Source organism: Lissotriton helveticus, chromosome 7, assembly GCF_964261635.1.
Source record: "Lissotriton helveticus chromosome 7, aLisHel1.1, whole genome shotgun sequence".
NCBI lineage: Eukaryota > Metazoa > Chordata > Amphibia > Caudata > Salamandridae > Lissotriton > Lissotriton helveticus.
In genome coordinates this window covers 1,083,962,206-1,083,983,903 of record NC_136068.1, presented here as the reverse complement: position 1 = coordinate 1,083,983,903, position 21,698 = coordinate 1,083,962,206, and the positions used below count along the sequence as shown (strand labels likewise).

The window sequence follows — 21,698 nt, the reverse complement described above, 5'->3', positions numbered from 1 at the left end:
GATCAAACTAGGCATATTGACGTGGTCTGACAGAAAGAGGGTTGTTCTCGGAATCCCACAGTACTATTGGCACACATCTGGTCTCTGGGTGTCTGTAATGTTGGTGTCAAGATTCATGCTTGCGGTGTTGGGGGTGGGGGCGGTAGTGTTGGACACAGTATCGGAGGGACCTCAGTCAAGCGTTGGGTTTCTGTCCTCGACTCGTGGCTGAGTGACGCAGTCAACGTAGGGGACAGATGCACTGGCTGAAATCTGACTGGAGGCCACCATGGGTCACTGGGACCCTAAGGCGCGTCAAAATGGCCCATTGGCGCACCGACAATGTTGTCCAAAGACTATCTGAGCTCGAGGAGCAGCTGTGGCATCGCCTGTGGCCCAGGCAGGTCAGTGCATATCGGGTCCAGCATTAGAATTGGTTCTGAAGTGAGGGACCACTCAGTGGACTAGAGGTGCTAAGCGCGTCGTGCAACCCTGAGTGGTGGGAGTGGCAGGATGACCGAGATCCATATTTGAACCTACCTGATACCTGTGACTTCTAAAACAACCTATCACAAGAACGGCTTCAGGAGCCATGACTTTGACAGGGACAGTTTTTTCTTTTTTTTTTTAAATAATTACAGAGTTTGGCGACAGCGAGTTAGGCTTCACGATTTTAGGTTGCCTTTATGTTCATTTTCACACAGCATTCACATGACATTGAGTTGTGCGTAGATCCAATGAACAGTATGCTACAGACAGAAATCATCGTGTGGGGTCGGGGAAGTCTCGACATGGTTCGTTTCAACCCTGCTGTTTTAGGGTTTGACATGTCTGCAGACTGTATTAATTTAAGGGAAGAAAGCCGGTCAGCTTGACAGAATTAAAAAAACTCTGGATCCACGTCGGGGGTGTGGAAAGAAAGAAACAGACATCAGCTCAAGGATGTGGAGCATATACGAGAGCCCCAACGTCATATTCAATGCTAAATGGATCTGACACAGAGCAGCAAGACTCCCACCTGCAGACCCACAAGGGGACTTCTAGCATGGTTTTCGGATTCAGTCAGGCGTCTGGGGGAATCCATAAGGTGTAGCATCTGCAGTTAGAAGCCTCTATCAGAAATAAATATGTAACCCCATCATCATCATCTGGAAACATGTTAGGCATCTGAATAACATCTTTTTCAGTTGAGAATAGTTGTATTCTAGCTACTTGTTGGTGTCAAGAAAGTGGAGCTGCCGGGAGCCATCTTCAAGACAGGGCTGTGCTTTAATAATATTAAAGTACAATATTGGGAAACTGTTATAAGGAATTGTCCACATCTGGGATGATATAGACAATTTGGCATTGATGTTGCGGATGCCGGTGGCAGTGCCAATAAAGCAACATCTGACAAAGCCATCAGCAGAAGAGTAGGAATGCAGTCTGATGCTGGAATGGGTGGACTCCGTGTGGAGTAGGTTGATGCAGAGGGCGGGCAGGCTGGCAGAAATGCAACTAGCAGTCACAATAGGTATGTGGGGCCACAATGTCCATACAAGAGAGACAGTGCAAAGTTAACGTTCTGTGGCATGGCCCTCTTGGGGGTTGTTCCTTGCTGCAAAGTCAAAGTCGGCCTGGAGAGTTCAGGGCACATTGGATTGAGATCCAGAGGAAGACTACGACTAAGCTGAGAAAAGTACTGCAAACGCCAACTATGTGGCCTCTTTTATGAAAGGGAACGTCTGGAAGTTGCTTGACTCTTGGATTTGTCCTTGAACCTTAGCATCTACTTTGATTTACGTAGCAAGGGTGACATGAAGCAGGCCAGCCTTGTTTATTCTGTTTTGTCATTTACGTTTGGCCTCTCGGACTTGGAGTCATGTTTAGCTACCAGATTCTACAGTGTGGGTCTGTGAAAGCAACTTCCGACAAGAGCAATATTGTTAGAAGTCTGCAATCTTATTGTGGCCACAAACCGGCTACCCTGCCAGAATTATTTAAATTTTGGTTGTTAATCAGTAAACCGGAAATCCAGAACCGCATAATATGGAGTTGAAAAAGTAATGTCAGCGTTTTGTTGTGGAATCTAAATGCAGCTCTGTGTTATCGTGTCCAGGGAAAGGCAGGGCTGCGATTGAGTGCTGGCGCTATTGCAAGACATTTTGGGTTTCAGTCTGGTGTCTGAGAGGATTTTAAACAAGCATTTACAATGCAATGGTTTTGCCTTTGTTAAAGTTAGAGCTATTGGCATTGCTCTTGACACTCTGAAGCTCCACTCTGAAGCTCCACTCTGCACTCTGAAGCTCCACTCTGCACTCTGAAGCTCCACTCTGCACTCTGAAGCTCCACTCTGCACTCTGAAGCTCCACTCTGCACTCTGAAGCTCCACTCTGCACTCTGAAGCTGCACTCTGAAGCTCCACTCTGCACTCTGAAGCTGCACTCTGAAGCTCCACTCTGAAGCTCCACTCTGAAGCTCCACTCTGAAGCTCCACTCTGAAGCTCCACTCTGAAGCTCCACTCTGAAGCTCCACTCTGCACTCTGAAGCTCCACTCTGCACTCTGAAGCTCCACTCTGCACTCTGAAGCTCCACTCTGCACTCTGAAGCTCCACTCTGCACTCTGAAGCTCCACTCTGCACTCTGAAGCTGCACTCTGAAGCTCCACTCTGCACTCTGAAGCTGCACTCTGAAGCTCCACTCTGAAGCTCCACTCTGAAGCTCCACTCTGAAGCTCCACTCTGAAGCTCCACTCTGAAGCTCCACTCTGAAGCTCCACTCTGAAGCTCCACTCTGATGCTCCACTCTGAAGCTCCACTCTGAAGCTCCACTCTGAAGCTCCACTCTGAAGCTCCACTCTGAAGCTCCACTCTGAAGCTCCACTCTGAAGCTCCACTCTGATGCTCCACTCTGATGCTCCACTCTGATGCTCCACTCTGATGCTCCACTCTGAAGCTCCACTCTGAAGCTCCACTCTGAAGCTCCACTCTGAAGCTCCACTCTGAAGCTCCACTCTGCACTCTGAAGCTCCACTCTGAAGCTCCACTCTGCACTCTGAAGCTCCACTCTGAATCTGCACTCTGAAGCTCCACTCTGCACTCTGAAGCTCCACTCTGAATCTGCACTCTGAAGCTCCACTCTGCACTCTGAAGCTCCACTCTGAATCTGCACTCTGAAGCTCCACTCTGCACTCTGAAGCTCCACTCTGAATCTGCACTCTGAAGCTCCACTCTGCACTCTGAAGCTCCACTCTGAATCTGCACTCTGATGCTCCACTCTGAATCTGCACTCTGAAGCTCCACTCTGCACTCTGAATCTGCACTCTGCAGCTCCACTCTGAATCTGCAGCTCCACTCTGCACTCTGAAGCTCCACTCTGAAGCTCCACTCTGAAGCTCCACTCTGAAGCTCCACTCTGAAGCTCCACTCTGAAGCTCCACTCTGAAGCTCCACTCTGAAGCTCCACTCTGAAGCTCCACTCTGAAGCTCCACTCTGAAGCTCCACTCTGCACTCTGAAGCTCCACTCTGCACTCTGAATCTGCACTCTGAAGCTCCACTCTGAAGCTCCACTCTGAAGCTCCACTCTGAAGCTCCACTCTGAAGCTCCACTCTGAAGCTCCACTCTGAAGCTCCACTCTGAAGCTCCACTCTGAAGCTCCACTCTGAAGCTCCACTCTGAAGCTCCACTCTGCACTCTGAAGCTCCACTCTGAAGCTCCACTCTGAAGCTCCACTCTGCACTCTGAAGCTCCACTCTGAAGCTCCACTCTGCACTCTGAAGCTCCACTCTGAAGCTCCACTCTGCACTCTGAAGCTCCACTCTGAATCTGCACTCTGAAGCTCCACTCTGCACTCTGAAGCTCCACTCTGAAGCTCCACTCTGAAGCTCCACTCTGAAGCTCCACTCTGAAGCTCCACTCTGAAGCTCCACTCTGAAGCTCCACTCTGAAGCTCCACTCTGAAGCTCCACTCTGCACTCTGAAGCTCCACTCTGAAGCTCCACTCTGCACTCTGAAGCTCCACTCTGAATCTGCACTCTGAAGCTCCACTCTGCACTCTGAAGCTCCACTCTGAAGCTCCACTCTGCACTCTGAAGCTCCACTCTGAAGCTCCACTCTGCACTCTGAAGCTCCACTCTGAAGCTCCACTCTGCACTCTGAAGCTCCACTCTGAAGCTCCACTCTGAAGCTCCACTCTGAAGCTCCACTCTGAAGCTCCACTCTGAAGCTCCACTCTGAAGCTCCACTCTGAAGCTCCACTCTGAAGCTCCACTCTGCACTCTGAAGCTCCACTCTCCACTCTGAAGCTCCACTCTGAAGCTCCACTCTGAAGCTCCACTCTGAAGCTCCACTCTGAAGCTCCACTCTGAAGCTCCACTCTGAAGCTCCACTCTGAAGCTCCACTCTGAAGCTCCACTCTGCACTCTGAAGCTCCACTCTGAAGCTCCACTCTGGACTGTGAAGCTCCACTCTGAATCTGCACTCTGAAGCTCCACTCTGCACTCTGAAGCTCCACTCTGAATCTGCACTCTGAAGCTCCACTCTGCACTCTGAAGCTCCACTCTGAATCTGCACTCTGAAGCTCCACTCTGCACTCTGAAGCTCCACTCTGAATCTGCACTCTGAAGCTCCACTCCGCACTCTGAAGCTCAATTCTGAAGCTCCACTCTGAAGCTCCACTCTGAAGCTCCACTCTGAAGCTCCACTCTGAAGCTCCACTCTGAAGCTCCACTCTGAAGCTCCACTCTGAAGCTCCACTCTGAAGCTCCACTCTGAAGCTCCACTCTGAAGCTCCACTCTGAAGCTCCACTCTGAAGCTCCACTCTGAAGCTCCACTCTGCACTCTGAAGCTCCACTCTGAAGCTCCACTCTGAAGCTCCACTCTGAAGCTCCACTCTGAAGCTCCACTCTGAAGCTCCACTCTGAAGCTCCACTCTGAAGCTCCACTCTGAAGCTCCACTCTGCACTCTGAAGCTCCACTCTGAAGCTCCACTCTGCACTCTGAAGCTCCACTCTGAAGCTCCACTCTGAAGCTCCACTCTGAAGCTCCACTCTGAAGCTCCACTCTGAAGCTCCACTCTGAAGCTCCACTCTGAAGCTCCACTCTGAAGCTCCACTCTGCACTCTGCACTCTGAAGCTCCACTCTGCACTCTGAAGCTCCACTCTGAAGCTCCACTCTGCACTCTGAAGCTCCACTCTGAAGCTCCACTCTGAAGCTCCACTCTGAAGCTCCACTCTGAAGCTCCACTCTGAAGCTCCACTCTGAAGCTCCACTCTGAAGCTCCACTCTGAAGCTCCACTCTGAAGCTCCACTCTGAAGCTCCACTCTGCACTCTGAAGCTCCACTCTGAAGCTCCACTCTGCACTCTGAAGCTCCACTCTGAAGCTCCACTCTGCACTCTGAAGCTCCACTCTGAAGCTCCACTCTGCACTCTGAAGCTCCACTCTGAAGCTCCACTCTGCACTCTGAAGCTCCACTCTGCACTCTGAAGCTCCACTCTGAAGCTCCACTCTGCACTCTGAAGCTCCACTCTGCACTCTGAAGCTCCACTCTGAAGCTCCACTCTGCACTCTGAAGCTCCACTCTGCACTCTGAAGCTCCACTCTGAAGCTCCACTCTGCACTCTGAAGCTCCACTCTGAATCTGCACTCTGAAGCTCCACTCTGCACTCTGAAGCTCCACTCTGAATCTGCACTCTGAAGCTCCACTCTGCACTCTGAAGCTCCACTCTGAATCTGCACTCTGAAGCTCCACTCTGAAGCTCCACTCTGAAGCTCCACTCTGAAGCTCCACTCTGAAGCTCCACTCTGAAGCTCCACTCTGAAGCTCCACTCTGAAGCTCCACTCTGAAGCTCCACTCTGAAGCTCCACTCTGAAGCTCCACTCTGCACTCTGAAGCTACACACCGCGCAGGGCAGCTCTGGATGCTGATGCGAGAGGCCAGCTGGGAGGCGCGCTGCTCGTCTTCCTGCTCGTGCTGACTCGGAGAGAAAACTTGTTTTCATTGGGAGAGCGGCCTTCAAAGACCCGGTCACTGCGCCTCTCCGAGTGTTTAGCTTGGGATAAAATGGGCGCAGTGTTGTGGTGATGACAGTAGAGCAAGGGAGGTGCCGGCAATGCCGGAACAGACTCGGGGGCGTGACGTCGGCAAAAGGGAAAGAATGTCAGGAACGCCCCCGTGTCTGGTCCGGCATTGACGGACAGGCCCCTCGTCCAATGGCAAGGCTCCGTTTACGGAGCCAGCCAATCAATGACGAGGGCCGACCCAAAGCACCCTACAGTTCTCAACAGGATTTCGCCTGCGCGAAAAGCTGCGCAGAGCGCAGCTTTCGCTAGGCAAAACCTAAAAATGAGGATCAAAAGATCAGGAATGTGTAATTAAAAGTATCCATCAAAAACAAGGTTTAAAAGCGGCATCTTTTATAAATTCAAGGACTCAGGAGGGATAAAAATCCGGAGATGCCTAATTAGGCTTAGAATTAGTTGTGCTGTTGCATTCTGAATGTGCGGACTCTGACCATAAAGGAAGCAGGCACAGTATTACGAATAGTATTACAGTAAACCTGCATAATTCTAACCCAGTCCCATATAATCTCTGACTCAGCACATAATCCCTTTTCCAACCTGGAGTGGCACAAGGAATTCTCTTTCACCCTAGGACTTTAAGACTTAGGGTAGTGCCCACTTGGAAGGAACTTTATACTCAGATTCTTGCACTATCTGAACCACCACTATAGCGATTGGACCCCAAATTTAAACCCAAGTTCCCCATTTACTAATGGCAACCGCTGAGCCCAGTTGATGGACGAGGTCCGGGGGCTGCCACTGCCATTAAAACACAGCTATTTGCTAGATATGACCCCGTTTATTTACCATCTCTGGGGAACAACTGTGGGAACCAGCCAATTACCAGCACTACTAGTTCTCCTTTTCTGACTAACTATGATACTAGTTTGGAGTCCTAGTATTGTGCCATAACACTAAACAACGTAGTGGAACTCTGTAGCTTTAACTTATGTACCAGTTCTTAGGCAATCTAAAATCTTCCGGTAATTTTGAATTTCAGCTCACTTTTGGAAGCTGGGCTTTTGGGATATCACAAACCCAATCCATGCGAAGTCATATTTCTGAATCTATCTATACAGGTATAGGTATAGATATCATTATGGCTGCTTAATGTCCTATATTTTCCTGGATCCCATGTTACCCCATAGCTCAAAACTTGAACTAAAATTCCCATCAACAGAAAGATTTCTGGAATCAAAGTTTATTGAGCAGTGACTTCAAAAAAGCAGTAAGATGACTCACACTAAAGGAAAAAACACTTTTGGGGTTGTATCAGCACCAGAAGTGGAAGGAAAATTCGTGTTGTTGTTTATTATTGTAAATGTCTGATATTTTATGTGCTAAATCAAGACTTTTTATTGAGCAATACAGTGCAGTTTAATATTGCCATGTATACACGTTTTACAGGCAATCAATTGTTCAGTGCAGTTACAACAGCAGTAATGGAAATCAGAACATCAACAAAAAGGATAACAAAATACAATCATCAAACTCAGACATTCGTAAGAGCAGCTCCATATAGCGATAATATATTCACAAAGGGAGAGTAAGAGTCTTTATGTTCAAGCAAAACCTCCTATATCAAACATAAAAATCACAACATGAGCTTAAATCCATAGTTACTCTAAATGACTCTAGCAGGTTTTGTTTATAGAACTCTCTATTAACTTGGTATATTCAAAAGATATTGGAGGAGATGTCTCACCCAGAACGTACTGGGGCAAAAGTCATCATGGGAATTTTTCCCATGCCACTCTGGCGGACTCAAACAAATTGGGAGTTATTATATAAATGTTTTTCTGGACGTAAGCAGGGATCCAGTTTTAAAAATATCTACGGGTAAACCCAAAAATATCTTTTTATTAGCGAGTACTCCATGAAATCATAAACAATACATCTTAGATGGATTTATGGTGAAGTACAATGATTCACCCATCCATATAGCAAATTGGGAGTTATTATATAATTGTTTTTCTGGACGTAAGCAGGGATCCAGTTTTAAAAATATCTACGGGTAAACCCAAAAATATATTTTTATTAGCGAGTACTCCATGAAATCATAAACAATAAATCTTAGATGGATTTATGGTGAAGTACAATGATTCACCCATCCATATAGCGTAACCCAAGGAATATAAAAATTAAAGTGTATAATTCATCATCTAATTTGTTGTCAAACTTCTATGATAATCTTTCGACTGGGAGGTAAATGGCAACAATGAATCAATGCCGTTTCTAAGCTAACTATCACTGTATATTGAAGTTTATTATGTGTGATTACTATGCAATAGTGTATCCAGGTTCCATCCTTGAATGCTCCTCTTAACTAGACTATTATTGTACTCCGAGCCCAGGCACACAGTAGTAAAGGTCAGTCTCATTCGCAGACACTGCCCAGTCGACACTGGCTTCTCCAAAACCCAGCGGAAATGCTTTGTAAAATGGTTATCTGCGTGGAGGAGGAGCTACGCTCGCAAACAAGATGGCCGCTTAGGATCCCGGCACCGCCGACCTTCGTCTCCTGCCGTACTATCCTGTCATATATCCTGATCTTACGCCCGACTGCCGTGTGGATGAATAGTTGCTGAACCCGGTGGCGCAATCCCGATCGTTTTACGGACTTGTTTGACGAAGTTAAACCGTGTTGCAATTCTCAGCCTAACCCGGCTGGTGAGCCGGGGCCTCGAGTACTGGCCCGACCGGGTTACAGTTGAACAACATCGGCCGTGGGACCCAGGTTGGGTCCGGTCTCTTGCTGCGGAGGTCATTTTGCCCGATTCTGATGGCGGTCGCTCGTTCTGATTAACACCGAAGAAGAGGTGCCGCGACGCTACTGTGGCCGTGGGCTGAGGTCCCCTGTCCCGGAGAACGGGTGCGCCCCCTCCCCGAGTTCGAAGGGTCGGGGTCCTCGCTCGCGCTACCGGATGATAGATTGCCGTGCGGTACACGATCAACCGCCCTCCGTGACCGTCCGCTCCGTTCTTGCCTGTTCCCTCGGAGAACCGGAGCTCTGGGGACATAGACCTTGCTTGCAATTAATCGAACAGAGATGGGTCGGACGTAGTGCGAACCGTCGCTGAGGACCGTCTTGATTGCCATCGGGGCTCTACATTCCCATGTGGAGGTTTTGATCCACAAAATGTCCGCTTGTGCAGTTGGGACTGAGCGCCTGAGACCGGACTCTGCTCCATTGCAAGATCTCAAACGAGCTGGGCCTCCCACGGTGAATGCCTTGTCGGTGGATGATGGCCTCGTGCTGGATGCAGTGTTGGAGCCCTTGGTTTGTGAGAGTATACCTGATTGTAACCTTGGAATCGTGAGTGCGTTGGCACAACTGATAGTTCTTCCGACGAAGGTGGAACCATTCGGCTCTTCGTTCCCGGAGCCTCTTTTCAATTACTCTCGAACTGCAACAATATTTTCTTCAACCACTGGCAGTTTCATCATGTTCTCGGAGGAAGCAGTATTGGGACTTACTGTCGGAGAAGGGGTGCTTATGTGCGACTGGAGTTTTTGATGGACTACTACTATTGACTTTATCTGGACTGAACATTATTGCCCTCTTTTCCCATCTTGTTTATCCTGTTGAGGGAGTGGTTCCACCGGTGGGAGTTCGCATTGCAGACCGTAAGGGCCAAGGTTGAGATTGACTGAAAGGGGCTTGTATCGTGGCTTCAATGGACATGGGTTTGCTACCACTATTCTTGCGGAGGGTTGGGCGGTGTTTATAACCTCCCCTGTTTGCTCTGATTGACTATCCTGATTGTTTTTGGTTATACGTTCAGGGGTCGTTTGTCTCTGGCAGGGGGGACCGGGAGCCTGTATGTTGATTTCCTCCCCCACGTTTCTTTTCTACGTTTAGTAACCAGTTCGTTGGGGCGACAGGCACACTGCTTGTTGGGGTTGGGCGGAAGCCATATGCAGGGGTGCAGGGTGGGGGGTAGGGGTTTGTTGTATTGTCTTTTTCTTTTTGTTTTTCACGTTCATTATCCTGTTCCTCTTCTGTTATTAGATGCCTTCCTGAGGGGTTGTATCGATTGGTGGGTGGACGGGTCCTAGGGGTGGTGGTGTGCACGAGATCCTTTATAATGTGTTGCCTTCAAGTGCTGCAAACTGGGAGTGATCGTTGTTTTGCTATGGTTCAATCATGCTAAGCCTGCCTGCCACTCGAACTTTCCGGTTCTTTTTCTCCTTAAAAATCCTGTTCCTAAGGGTGTGGACTTATGAAAAATGTCGAACTGGTCAAAATTATATTTCCTGTGTTTTAACGATCGCATGCCAATGTAGCTTGATATTCAGCTTTCACCTTGTGGATTTTCCGTACGTTACCCACCACTGGTTTATATAATTGTTGCTTACTCCGTACTGTAAGGCGTCTGCAGATTGTTTTTTCTTGGATTTCATTAATAAAAAGAAATACAAAAAAAAAATGGTCATCTGCAGACAAATTGTGAAAGATACTCTGAAGGCACTGGTGTATGCAAAGTTAGGGCAGGCTGCAGGCATGTGCTAATGCTTCTGAGCGTCAGTGGTCTAAAGTGTATGGATGCTTCTGAGCTAAAGTGTGTTACTACCATAGCCTTTAAAGCTCTACTTTTCTACAGTCACCCCAACCCCTCCCTTTTGACAGTCTGAAGAAAACAGACTGTAAGAGCCAGGAGCAGGGAAGCAAGAATAGCGCAGACAGATATCTTTTATGACTAATGAAAAAATTTAATTAGAAAGATTTATGATTGGGGACATTTCACACTCTGTAATTTAAAATGTGCATTATTGAGAAGAAGTAAGATCTCGGAACATAAATCCTTCAGGCTGCTGGCTGCATACATTTAGGATGTTGGAAGGCACAGTTACCTGTACTTTTGTCTCCCGGTCTGTGTCCCATATGCGGATAATTCTAACATCTCCAGAGGTCATGAGGAGTCCCGTCTGTTGCTCCCAGTCGACCACCATTCCTGCTCCTGAGAACAAAAGAACAGATTAATTAGACATTTCCGACCATCACCGGTTGACAATAGCAACCACAAATAAAACAAGTGTGAAGTCATTCAACCATGCATTCACCTACATGTGGATTCATTCATTTGTAGCTTTAATACACCAACCGAACACAATGCATTAATGAGCCTGGCTATCCAACCACAAGAATGAATGAATTAGATACTCACTCTGTAACTGACACCCACTCACAAATCAAAATTCCACTCATAATAAACTCCAATTATTATCAAGCACATATAAATGCCATTCCAAATTAAATCGATCATTTCTCCCAAAAAGTCCCAAAAATGACCTCACAACATTTCGGGGACCGAAAGTGGCTAGGGCAAATTCATAGATTCCCAGAGTGTTAGACGCCACTGCCGTCTAGAAGGGGCGAATGGCGACACAATCCAGTAATATATGAACAATATCACTGGGCGGTTGATCACATCGTCAGCAGGTAGAGGGAAGAAGCAACCTTTAGACGTGCCGAGTTCCAGTGCTAGACCTGAAGGATCTTAAAAAGTCTGAGTTTCAGCCTTCTCTCCCGGACTCCCCATTCCAGGGCCTCCAAAAGTTTTGGCCATTCCTCCTCCTCATATTCCAACTGCAGGCGAGCCTGCCAGGTCATCCCGAGGCTAGCCGACTGGGACTGGGAGTAAAGGAGGTGAATCAGGAGACTGTAGAATCTGGTCATTACGCCTTTAAGCTGACCAAAAAATCAAGGGGGGGGACCCACCCAGGACCCTGAGAGCAGCGTCAGCACAAGTTGTGCACCCTACACACGAGGGTGAAAGCTGCCAGCAGTCCCATAGAAGCCCAAATCGGGACTTCACAAGGTATCACTGACCTTATACCTCAGAGTATTCACTCTGAGACAGATTACACAGAATAGGACAATACCCTTTTCTCACCATTTAGGTCCTGAAGAAAGCTCATAGACTCCCCTCAGGGGCACAGATTGGGGCTGAAATATGTCGAACAACGTTTTGGACACAGTCAAATAGTGCAGAGGATTCATACCCAATCCTATACTGCACAAACCACACCGCCTGTTTTTGTTTCCCTCTCATACACCAGACGGAATAAATTATTTATGGTAGTATGTGGAAGGCTTTTAAATATTTCACCTCACTTGAGCACCACCTCACTTACCACCGATTTCTGATCACTACTGTATAAACCAGTGGTTCCCTCTAGGTGGAGGAAGCATACAGAAAGAGACCCGATGATGATGCTGTCACGTAAATAACAACCTGCCTACGTGAATGAGGGTTTTTTAAGTACTCTGTTGAGTACTGACGGGTAGAACACATTGAACCCTGGTTGCAGGAACAAGTGATCCATTCTCATTGATTTTGAAAGCCTTTAAACTGACCTTAAGTGTTAAGGTAAGAGAGCACAAGGGGAACAGGGGATGGTCCAGGGTTGGGGACCCAGTTTGCTCAGCAGACAATGACGTAGTTGTGTATAGCACCACTGTTGAGAATGCAACAGGTCAAATGTGTACTGTAGCATCTCAAAGGACTTGAGTTAGACGCTGGAGATCAGGTGTGTAAGAGTGAGGATACCAGCTCTGTGCCAGGGGCCCCAATCAAGCATGTGCCCCCCCCCCCCCCCCATGCAGATAAAAATATTATTCCAGAGGGGAGCTTTGTCATGGAGATGGCCAAAAAGAGCTTGTGAGCGCTTTCAACATGGGTTGGGGGACACCACGGCAGGGCCAGGAAGATAGTCCAGATGAGGCCTCCTGGAGTCTGTGTTCGATTGCAACTCATATCAGGGGGCCTTGGACCCGGGACTGCATATACAACATTTGTGCCAAATGTAGGGCTAGACAGTAATGCTCCACAGAAAGCGGGCTCAGTCCCTCTGCTGATCTATGGGAGATAAGCTTCGGAATTGCCAGACAAGATCTCGCTGAACCCAGATGGAGGGCTTAAATGTCTTATCTATCTAACAGAGGGTCAATAGGGGTATTAAGTAGGGAAGCATGCCCAAGACGTATGTGTCTCGGGGGAGGGTAACCATTTTCACCCCTTGAATCCGTCCCCAGAAAGAGAAATATCCAGGTGGGACCACTTTGTGAAGTCAAATTGTATTAACTCCATAAATGGGTTCAGGTTATCTGCCACCATGCTCTCCAGGCCCCTGTTAACTAGCATGCCCAGATACGTGAGGCTGGAATTCTCAGACCTAACAGTCTCAAAACTAGACAGGACCACCAGTAAAGCAGGATACAATATATGTGCAATTTAGTACTTATCACACTAATGTACCACACTCTTGCACTCTTCTGGGAAGTTAAGATTTAAAAAAAATTAAATGCAAATAACTTTAAAAGGAGTTCATTTTGAGGAGAGGAAAGCTGTTTTCGAGGTCAAATTGTGAATGCTAAACTCATCTTACACTTTTTATTGGTGTGATGGCCACTTCAAAATCTACTGTATGCCTCTTACGCTGAGCAAGAGGACAAACAAGGTGGTTGTTTGGAAGTCAGAGATATAATTGGAGCAATCGTCAATTCAAAACTAAGCCATGAAACAAACATTCTTTGCTATTGACCCACCATCGGAGCATTGAAGAGTGAAGCAAAATGTTAATCAACAACTTACTTTCCTTTAGTAAGACTCTAACTGGTGGATACGACAATTCCTCACCTTTAGAATATCCCTAGGCGCCAGACTCGATCTGGGAGATTTTTTAACATAGCTACTGCGAGCCAGTAGATGGAGTTGTGCAGCGCCGCATCCACCCCGCTACACCCCAGGAGTGAGACCTGGAGCCTCATATAATCGCCACTGTAGTGCGCTGACATAGGTTTTTTTCTGGACACTGTCCAGTTCCTCAGAAGTTGAGCTATGAAACCAGTTATTTGTGTCAATGTGCAGATCTCTCATTTGTGACCTTTTTGGATGAAAAAAGTAATTTTCACAGAATGGGAAGGTGGGAGGGCAGTGAGTAATCTGTGGTTCGAATATCCACTAGAAAGAGCGTTACCTAAGGCAAGTAACTTGTTCTTCTGATGGATATATCTAATTGCATATTCCTCACCTTAAGAACAGATAACAAAACAGTACCTTTCCCAATGGCGGATCTGTGGAATGACTCAGACTGTGGAAAATGACTAAAATTAGGTATACATAAGCGGCGTTCATTTATGTTTCCCACGCCACTGTTGAAAGTAAAGTGAAAATCGTGAAACAGTGGCCACGCCATCCTGTCCCTTTTTAGGCCCCATCATGCACGTAAGTGGCAGCCATTTTGTGTGTCATGGCCTCTCTGCCCATTGCCAATAGCCTGCACGTCTCTCCCCCACACTCCCCGGCCTCGCAAGCATTCCCCCGCGCCCGACAGCCCCCGGTCTCTCCTGCTTGGGCCATAAACGCACCTCTAACGCGACCCTGTCTCCGAGCCATATCCCGTGCTGAACCCCCTCGCTCTTTTATCTCATTCAAAGAACAGGCCCATTTGATAAACCCTTCCTCCCTGCCTGATTGTCCGGCCTGACCCCAGGCCATCACCTAGCCCAACAGATGCAGTTTATTACCCCTACAGTAGGACCTCGCCTCACATCAAGGGAACGGGGATTAATCAATGCTTTCGCACCCCGAAGATCCGACTGATCACACACACCCCCGTTCCCAGCGGAATGTCCTGGTGTGCGATAGTCATCACCTACTGTGACCGGGGTGGGGACTTCTACTGTAAATGTGTGTGGGAACAGGCCCAAAGTGAGGATTCCGAGGATGCCTTTCCGTACATCAAAGTATTGACAAGAATGTGTTTCATGTAAAAAAGCAATAAACCTGTGTATAAGTGGCCAGGCCTCAAGGATGCGTTCAGAGCACCTCGAGAAGATACCCTGTTGTCTGTTTTGACGTGTTCTGCTCCGTCGGAATAAACTCCTGTTTCCTGCCTTCCAGTCTCCAGCGCCTGCCTTTTTGTTTGGTAATCTCGAATGGTATGAGAGGCGGCTAACGCCGGGCAAACACTGAAGGGTTCTTGGTCGAATTCGGCCCTACCTTTTAACAAGACTAAAAAGTTCTGCAGGATCAAATGGCCACAACGCCATTTCTGTCGAACCTGGCTGTCAAAGCAGTAAGGCTTCATGAATGTGTGAACCGTAATCCACATTGCGGCTGTATCAAGGACAGAAACTCCACAGGTCAAAGGAGTGCTAGCAGCCGTAGCGTTGGTGGGATGGGCCTTCTGGAGGTTGCTTCTTGGCCAACACATAGGAGATCTTAATGCAGATGACTATCCACTTATACTAAGTCCTTTTCTCCAATATCTTGCCTTTCTTTGCGCCAGAAAACTACAAAAAGAGCCGATGATTCTTTGGTACAATTGATGTAAAAACTCAGTACTCTTTTGGGGTCCAAATAATTGAGTTTCTCCTCCTCTCCCGAAGGGTGAGGTAGGGTAGAGAACATCGGAAGTGTGATGGACCGTAAAAAGGGAGTCACAACCTTTGTTTGAAAGGCTGCTTTAGTCCTCAGCACCAGTTTTTCTGGAAAGAAGGTAGAGTAGGGCAGCTGGACTGATGGAGATTGAAGCTCACTCATGCAGCAAGCTGAAGCTATCACAATGAGAAAGACAGTCTCAGGGTCTGACAGACGCAGAGGACAGCTTTGCAACAATTCAAAGGGAGTGCAAGTAATAATAATAAGGACCAAATTAAGATCAGACTGTGGCATCATGAATGGTTGAGTAGGAAACATGGATTAAACATTTCAGAAACTGTATTACAACAGGTGATTTGAACAAGGGCACAAAAAGGATGAAAGGTCCAACATATAACTTTTAACAGTACCTACTGCAAGTACTTCCTGTGCCAAAGACAGAACAAACAATAATAAATCCAACTTTTTGGCCTGCAATGGATCGGTATTACGAGCACCACACCAAGACACTCACTTTTCTCGGCGTCCAGCATAAACAGGCTTTGTCCAGCATAAACCAACTTTGTCGAAGGACTGCAAGGGTTGACATCCACTACTTCAGGAAAAAGATTGAATGCAATAAAATGCTACTGTTGAATCTTTATACACGAAGGTGTAGATTATGAAGGCCAGGGTGCAAGACCATGCCCTAGTGATGATAGAAGAGCCTCACGCAACAGAGGCATGATCGGGGGAAAGCTGCACATGCCCACAAGTTTTGGGAACCGCACTGGGCTGGCCCAATCCGTAGTCAAGAAGATGACATTCTGCCTGGTTGTTCTTGATCGTCTTCAGAGCTCGGGGTAGGAGAGGTAGCAGTAGGAAGGCATACAGCAGGCCCCATAATCCACTCTGGGAGGAATTTGTCTAAGAGAGCGCCTTCTTGGGGAAATTCAGCATGCAAAACTGTTGACGTTACGCATTCTTGGTGGTGGCAAAGTGCTCAAGCCAGGGTTCTCTCATCTGCTAAAAGATGTCTTGTGCCACCGGCGGATGAACTGACATGTGTGATCCACTAAGAGTCGATGGCCAAGTTCATCCACCCTGACGTTTAAATATCCCACCAGGTGGTGTGAGATCAGGGAAATGCCCAGACGATTCGGCCAGTTCCAGGGGGTGCATGGCCTCATGGCCCAGGGGACCAGGACGCCACATGCTCTGCTTGTTGCAATACCACATGGCACCAATGTTGTCTGCAAGGACTTGAACCAGCCTCCCCTTAATGGAGGGCAGGAAGGCTTTCATCGCGAAGCGAATGGCCTGTAACTCCAATAAGAGGATGTGGAGACAGGTCTCCACCAGAGACCAGAGTACTCTGATCTTCATTTCTCTCAGAAAACCTCGACAATCCAGCTATAATGCATCTGTCACCACTGTCTGCTCTTGATGGGGTAGGAAGTGGGATTTACCCTGGTCCAATTGTAGTCCAGAATCCACCACTGCAGAGCTTTTGCAGTCTCTTCATGTCCTGTCAGATTTCTTCTAGGTTTCCCTGATGCTGGACCTACTGAGACTACAGATCCCATTCCAAAGGCCGCATATGCCAAGCAGGGTGAAGGAGGCCAAGAAGCCTCAGAGCCATCATCACTTATGCGCAAGACCATGGCTGAAACATCTGGGTCATAGCCCAAATGTCCTGTACTCTCCGATCCGGATGGAAGGCCTAGTGATGCACCATATTCAGGATGACACCAATGCAAGGTAGCTTCTGCAAAGCAGTCAGGTGTGCCTCCGGCACATTGAAAGTAAACCCAGCCAATGTCAGGAGGTTTGCCATATTTTGGACGTGGTTGATGACTGACTGTGGCGATCCTGCATTCAACAGCCAGTCATAGGGATAGACTGGCCACACCTGACCTCCAAAGGTAATGCTGCGACCACCACCATCACCTCTGTGAACCCCTGATAAGCAATGTATGGCCAAACGGTGGACAGCAAACTGACAATGCTCATGGCCAACTTTGAACAGCATGTTTGCAATATGGAAACATGGAAATAGGCATCCTTCAGGCCCACAGCTACCATCAAGTCTCTTGGATCCACAACCAATAGAAGCCGGACCATCGTGAGTGTTTTGAATTTGTTCTTCCAAAGGAAGAAATTGAGAGGCTGAAGATTTAAAATAGGACAAAGACCTCAATCCTTTTTTGGCTCAAAGAACTAACAGGAGTAACATCCAGTTCCTATTTCCAAAGCCAGGACTCTCTCTATGGCTCTTTTCGCAAGGCCCACACCCATCTGTTGAATGTTATGGCTTGTCACCCATAGAGCAAATAAATTATTCTGTCTCCCATGGGTAATAATGTGCCACTAGGGCAAACTAAAGTGGCTTGGAGGCTACTGCAGGAGGGGCTGACAACAGGGAAATGTGATTTGCCTCCATGCCTGTACGCTGTCAACTGGATCCCAACCCCATAAATACTGGGAAGCTTGTTTTTGGAGTGGTGGGGCTTGTCTCTGCCTGAAAGTGAAACCCTTACGGGTGCCTCAAAGTGGCCAAAATAGTTGGGATACTGCCTTAAGGGTATGAAGAAACCCAGGGACAGCGCAATAGCTCTACTTTCTTTAAAGTGCTTGAGGGCCGAGTCAGGTTTTCTCTCCAAATAGGCGAGACCCGCCAAAAGGCATATCTATGAGCGATGCTTGTACCTCCGCTGAGAAGCCTGTGGATCTCACCGATGTGTGGCACCAGAGCACCATGCTAGTTTCAACTGCTCTGCCAAAACAGCTGTTTGTGTCCAGATACGACCCTATGACATGCCTATCTGGGTTCTGGCCATCCTGAAAGGACTGTGCCAAGTTGGCTCCAAATTCCTCTGGGCCAACCAGAAAAATCTCTTTGGCCATGTCACATAATGCACAGGAGTGCCTACCCAGCATACAATGGCACTGACTGACCAAAGGGCAAGGCCAGCTGATGAGAACATCATCTTTATGAATGCTTAAATTCTCATTGAAGCTCTGTCTGGAATAGGGGATCATAAGTAAAGAATTGTGATTAACCATAATAGTTGATGCCTGAACTACCAGGCTCTCAGGAGTAGGATGTTGATTGAGAAAGGTCTGTGGTGTTGGGTTTAGCTCTAGTACTCATCAGGGTGTCAGCCAGGGTTTTATTATATGGCAGCAAATGCTCAGACGAGGTCTGTTTAGGTGTAAGACTTTAGTGAGGACAATAGTTTTCACATCAAAATAAAGTAATTGCAAATATAGGACTTCAGTCGCTCATCTGATTTCTAAGGTGAATGAGTTCCGTTGAATGTCCAAGGGAAGATACCAGCCCTGTGTCAGGGGAAGTGTCCAATCCATTGGAATCTAGTATATCCGAATAAAAATTGTCCTTTTCATATTGGGGGGTGGGGGGGAGGGGATTGGGACACTTTCACCCCCACCATCATCATCATCAACAAAAGCTGGCTGAGTTTGGACACGGTCCAATACAAAAAGTGGCTGGAGTGCATCACCTAGGAAAAAGCAGTTTTATCAGTCAGAATGTACTGGGCTGTGTTAGTCCCAAATGTTCTGGGGAGAAACTTTTGCAGAGTTTGAGATGGATTTGGTTTGGAGTTGTCCTGGACAACAGAATTGGCGTCCTCCTCCGGCATCCGCGCCAGCATCGACCTGGCAGAAGCAGATGTGGATTGGGGTGCCGGAAAAGGAGTTGGGTGTGAATCTGATGTGGGTTTCAGGAGGCACAGACTGCACAGAGGGTGGTCTTGCTCCCGAATGGAGGCCTCCATGAACTTGAGAGGCTCAAAAGTACACCAGAAGGAGCAGGTAGGGTGCCAAAGATTAATAAAAATGGCTTCCTTAAACACTTCTATCTGTTGTAGCATTGCCGACCGCCCAGGAAATATGGGGTGCACAAGGATCAAATGCAGAATCAGCACTACCGTAGGAGAACAGGATCGGGACCGGGGGCACCTTGAAGTCCTTGCAACTTCTCGGAAGGAAAGTGGTGAGGCTCGAAACAAGGCCTGCTTGGACTTCTTACATTTCTTTTTGGACTTTGATTTACCCAAAGACTTGTACCACAATGACGACCTGTCGCAGGAGCAGCCCCAAAAGTGGTAGTGGATCCAGGCTCTAGACTTCTAGCAGGAGCAGGTCTTACGGATCTTCCTGCAGTGTTCTGAGACACACAGCATGGATTTGTGATCCAAGATCATATTTGGGTGCACCAGTAAACACTCCTCACGCAACTTGAGAGTCCTAGCCCGAACCCAAACACACACTTCATGGGGTATCAGTGACAGACTACTTGTGACAGTCCCTATAAAGTTTAAACCCTGTACTTTTAGGAGACATTTTACCTTCCACACCATAGAAAAAATGTAGAGAAAAAAAACTCATCAGCTGATGAGAAAAAGTTGGGAGTGAACGTTCTATCCGTGTACAAAGGTGCGGAATGAAAGAAACTGATGTCAGCGAAAGTGGCGATTATATGTGGCTCTACCTGTCACCTCAGAGATGGAGCGGGGTCAACGCTTAATAGCACGATGACTGGTACAGGTGCGCAGGGGCTGTGCTGAAACATCTTTCAGATCCAATGTGGGGCCTGGGGATATTCTTAAGGTGAGGAATCTGCGGTTAGAATTTAACAAATATTTACATATATTTTCACAGCAGGGAGGGCATCCAGGCCCATCGAAACAGCACATGTAGGATGTCTTTGTGTCATCTTAAGAAATACGAGATGGAGGCAATTGGACAAGAGCGGAAACATGTACGAGCACCGTTTCCCCAAGCATACACCTGCCAGTGTTTTGTAAAGCTCTGTTCTTCCTCCCTGGTGTTTTCGTAGGCTGTACACATTGGATTTTGAACAGATGGGGCTTACCTCGGAGTCGGCGGGGCTCAGGCGCAGCCTGCGATTCCCGATGCTGTCAAACGCTGGTGCACTGCCGCAGGCTAGCCTGTGGGAGCTCTACCGGCAGGACACTATCCTAGTTCCCCTACAAACGCGATTTTGATCCCATGGGACCCTTTTCTCTTGTAAATTCATCTGACTAAATAGCCGTGACAAGTAAACAGATGCAGATCTTATGAGGGAATGCGCCGTTCTAAGGCCCCCATTTGGCATGTATCCATTGTATTTTTCGACATAACAAACTCCACTGCAGACAAGGAATGGGGGTGTGGTTATGTGGGAGGCAGACGGATAAACTGGAAAAGGCAACCTCAGGTAATGATGATCGACTGGGGAGCCGAAGACAGGCGTGGTATTCGATTACCCAGGACCATGCTATTATTCGATAAGGGGAACTACTACAGTGGAGACAGACAGGTATGAGAGAAAGAGGCCTTTTATATTATGATCTATGGAAGGAAGAAAGGCAATATGAGGAAGACTGCCTCACAAGAAAAACCTTCTCTACCTCACTGCATGTTCACCTTAATCACCATCACTAGATTTCTGCAAATTGCTCATAGGTGATTTCAGCAATCACAATGTCTCCTTTTATGGAAACTGATATCTCTGCGACCTAACACGACCTATTCTCTTCTAGCTAATCTAGCAGCCCCCAGCAACCACCTGCATGAACTCACATAGCCACCTTTCCCAATAATGATCACACCTAACTCCTATTTCTTTAATCCACCACAAGGAAACTTGCTTCAGTGTACAATAACACTGGGGTAAATTCTAATCTGATGCCTGGAGTAAAGCGCTTCAACGCCTCATTAGGGGTAGTAAGTCCTATATAAATGCAACTGCAATCGAAGAGGAATGACTAGAGGCGAGCAGGTGATCAGATACAAGTGATATAAGGAACAGAGCCTCAATGGGTAGTAAGTGAATGAAGAGAAGACCAACACTAGCTGCAATTGAGAACACGACCATGGTTTACTTAAATTAGTTGCTTCTGAAGGGGGAGGCGTGATCGGAGCTATACAGCCAGTCTCACTGCAAGGAAAGATTGAAGGTAAGAAGATGGACAAGTATGGTGTCTTGATTAGCGCCCGGTTAGAAGCTACTTAAAATAGACATGATCTAATTAAGAACACAGTCCCGTTGATAAGGAAAACGAACAATGACGCGGCAGACAGATACTCGTGATCTGAGGAGCAGTGCTCTCTGCGTAAGAGGTGGCGACAGCCGGCGATCTAAGGGAGGCTGTCTCGTTCAATGAGGAATGAATGGGGTCCCTCTCCCTGAAGCTGAGGGATTGCAGTGTACTGACTTCTCGCAGAGACGCAGGCTCTTTAATAAAAGCTGACATGTCCCGGGGCCAGGAGTTAAT

General features: G+C 47.6%; 1 protein-coding gene across 2 annotated transcripts in view; it reads right to left on the bottom strand.

Annotated features, from left to right (window-relative positions):
- The window catches only part of RPTOR (regulatory associated protein of MTOR complex 1), a 2,181,859-nt gene that overhangs the window by 180,172 nt on the left and 1,979,989 nt on the right, over positions 1 to 21,698 (bottom strand). For both annotated transcript variants that reach the window (XM_078654105.1, XM_078654106.1), the window contains one exon: positions 10,880 to 10,986. In XM_078654105.1, coding sequence (XP_078510231.1) covers positions 10,880 to 10,986 — 107 coding nt within the window. The remainder of the gene's footprint in view (positions 1 to 10,879; positions 10,987 to 21,698) is intronic.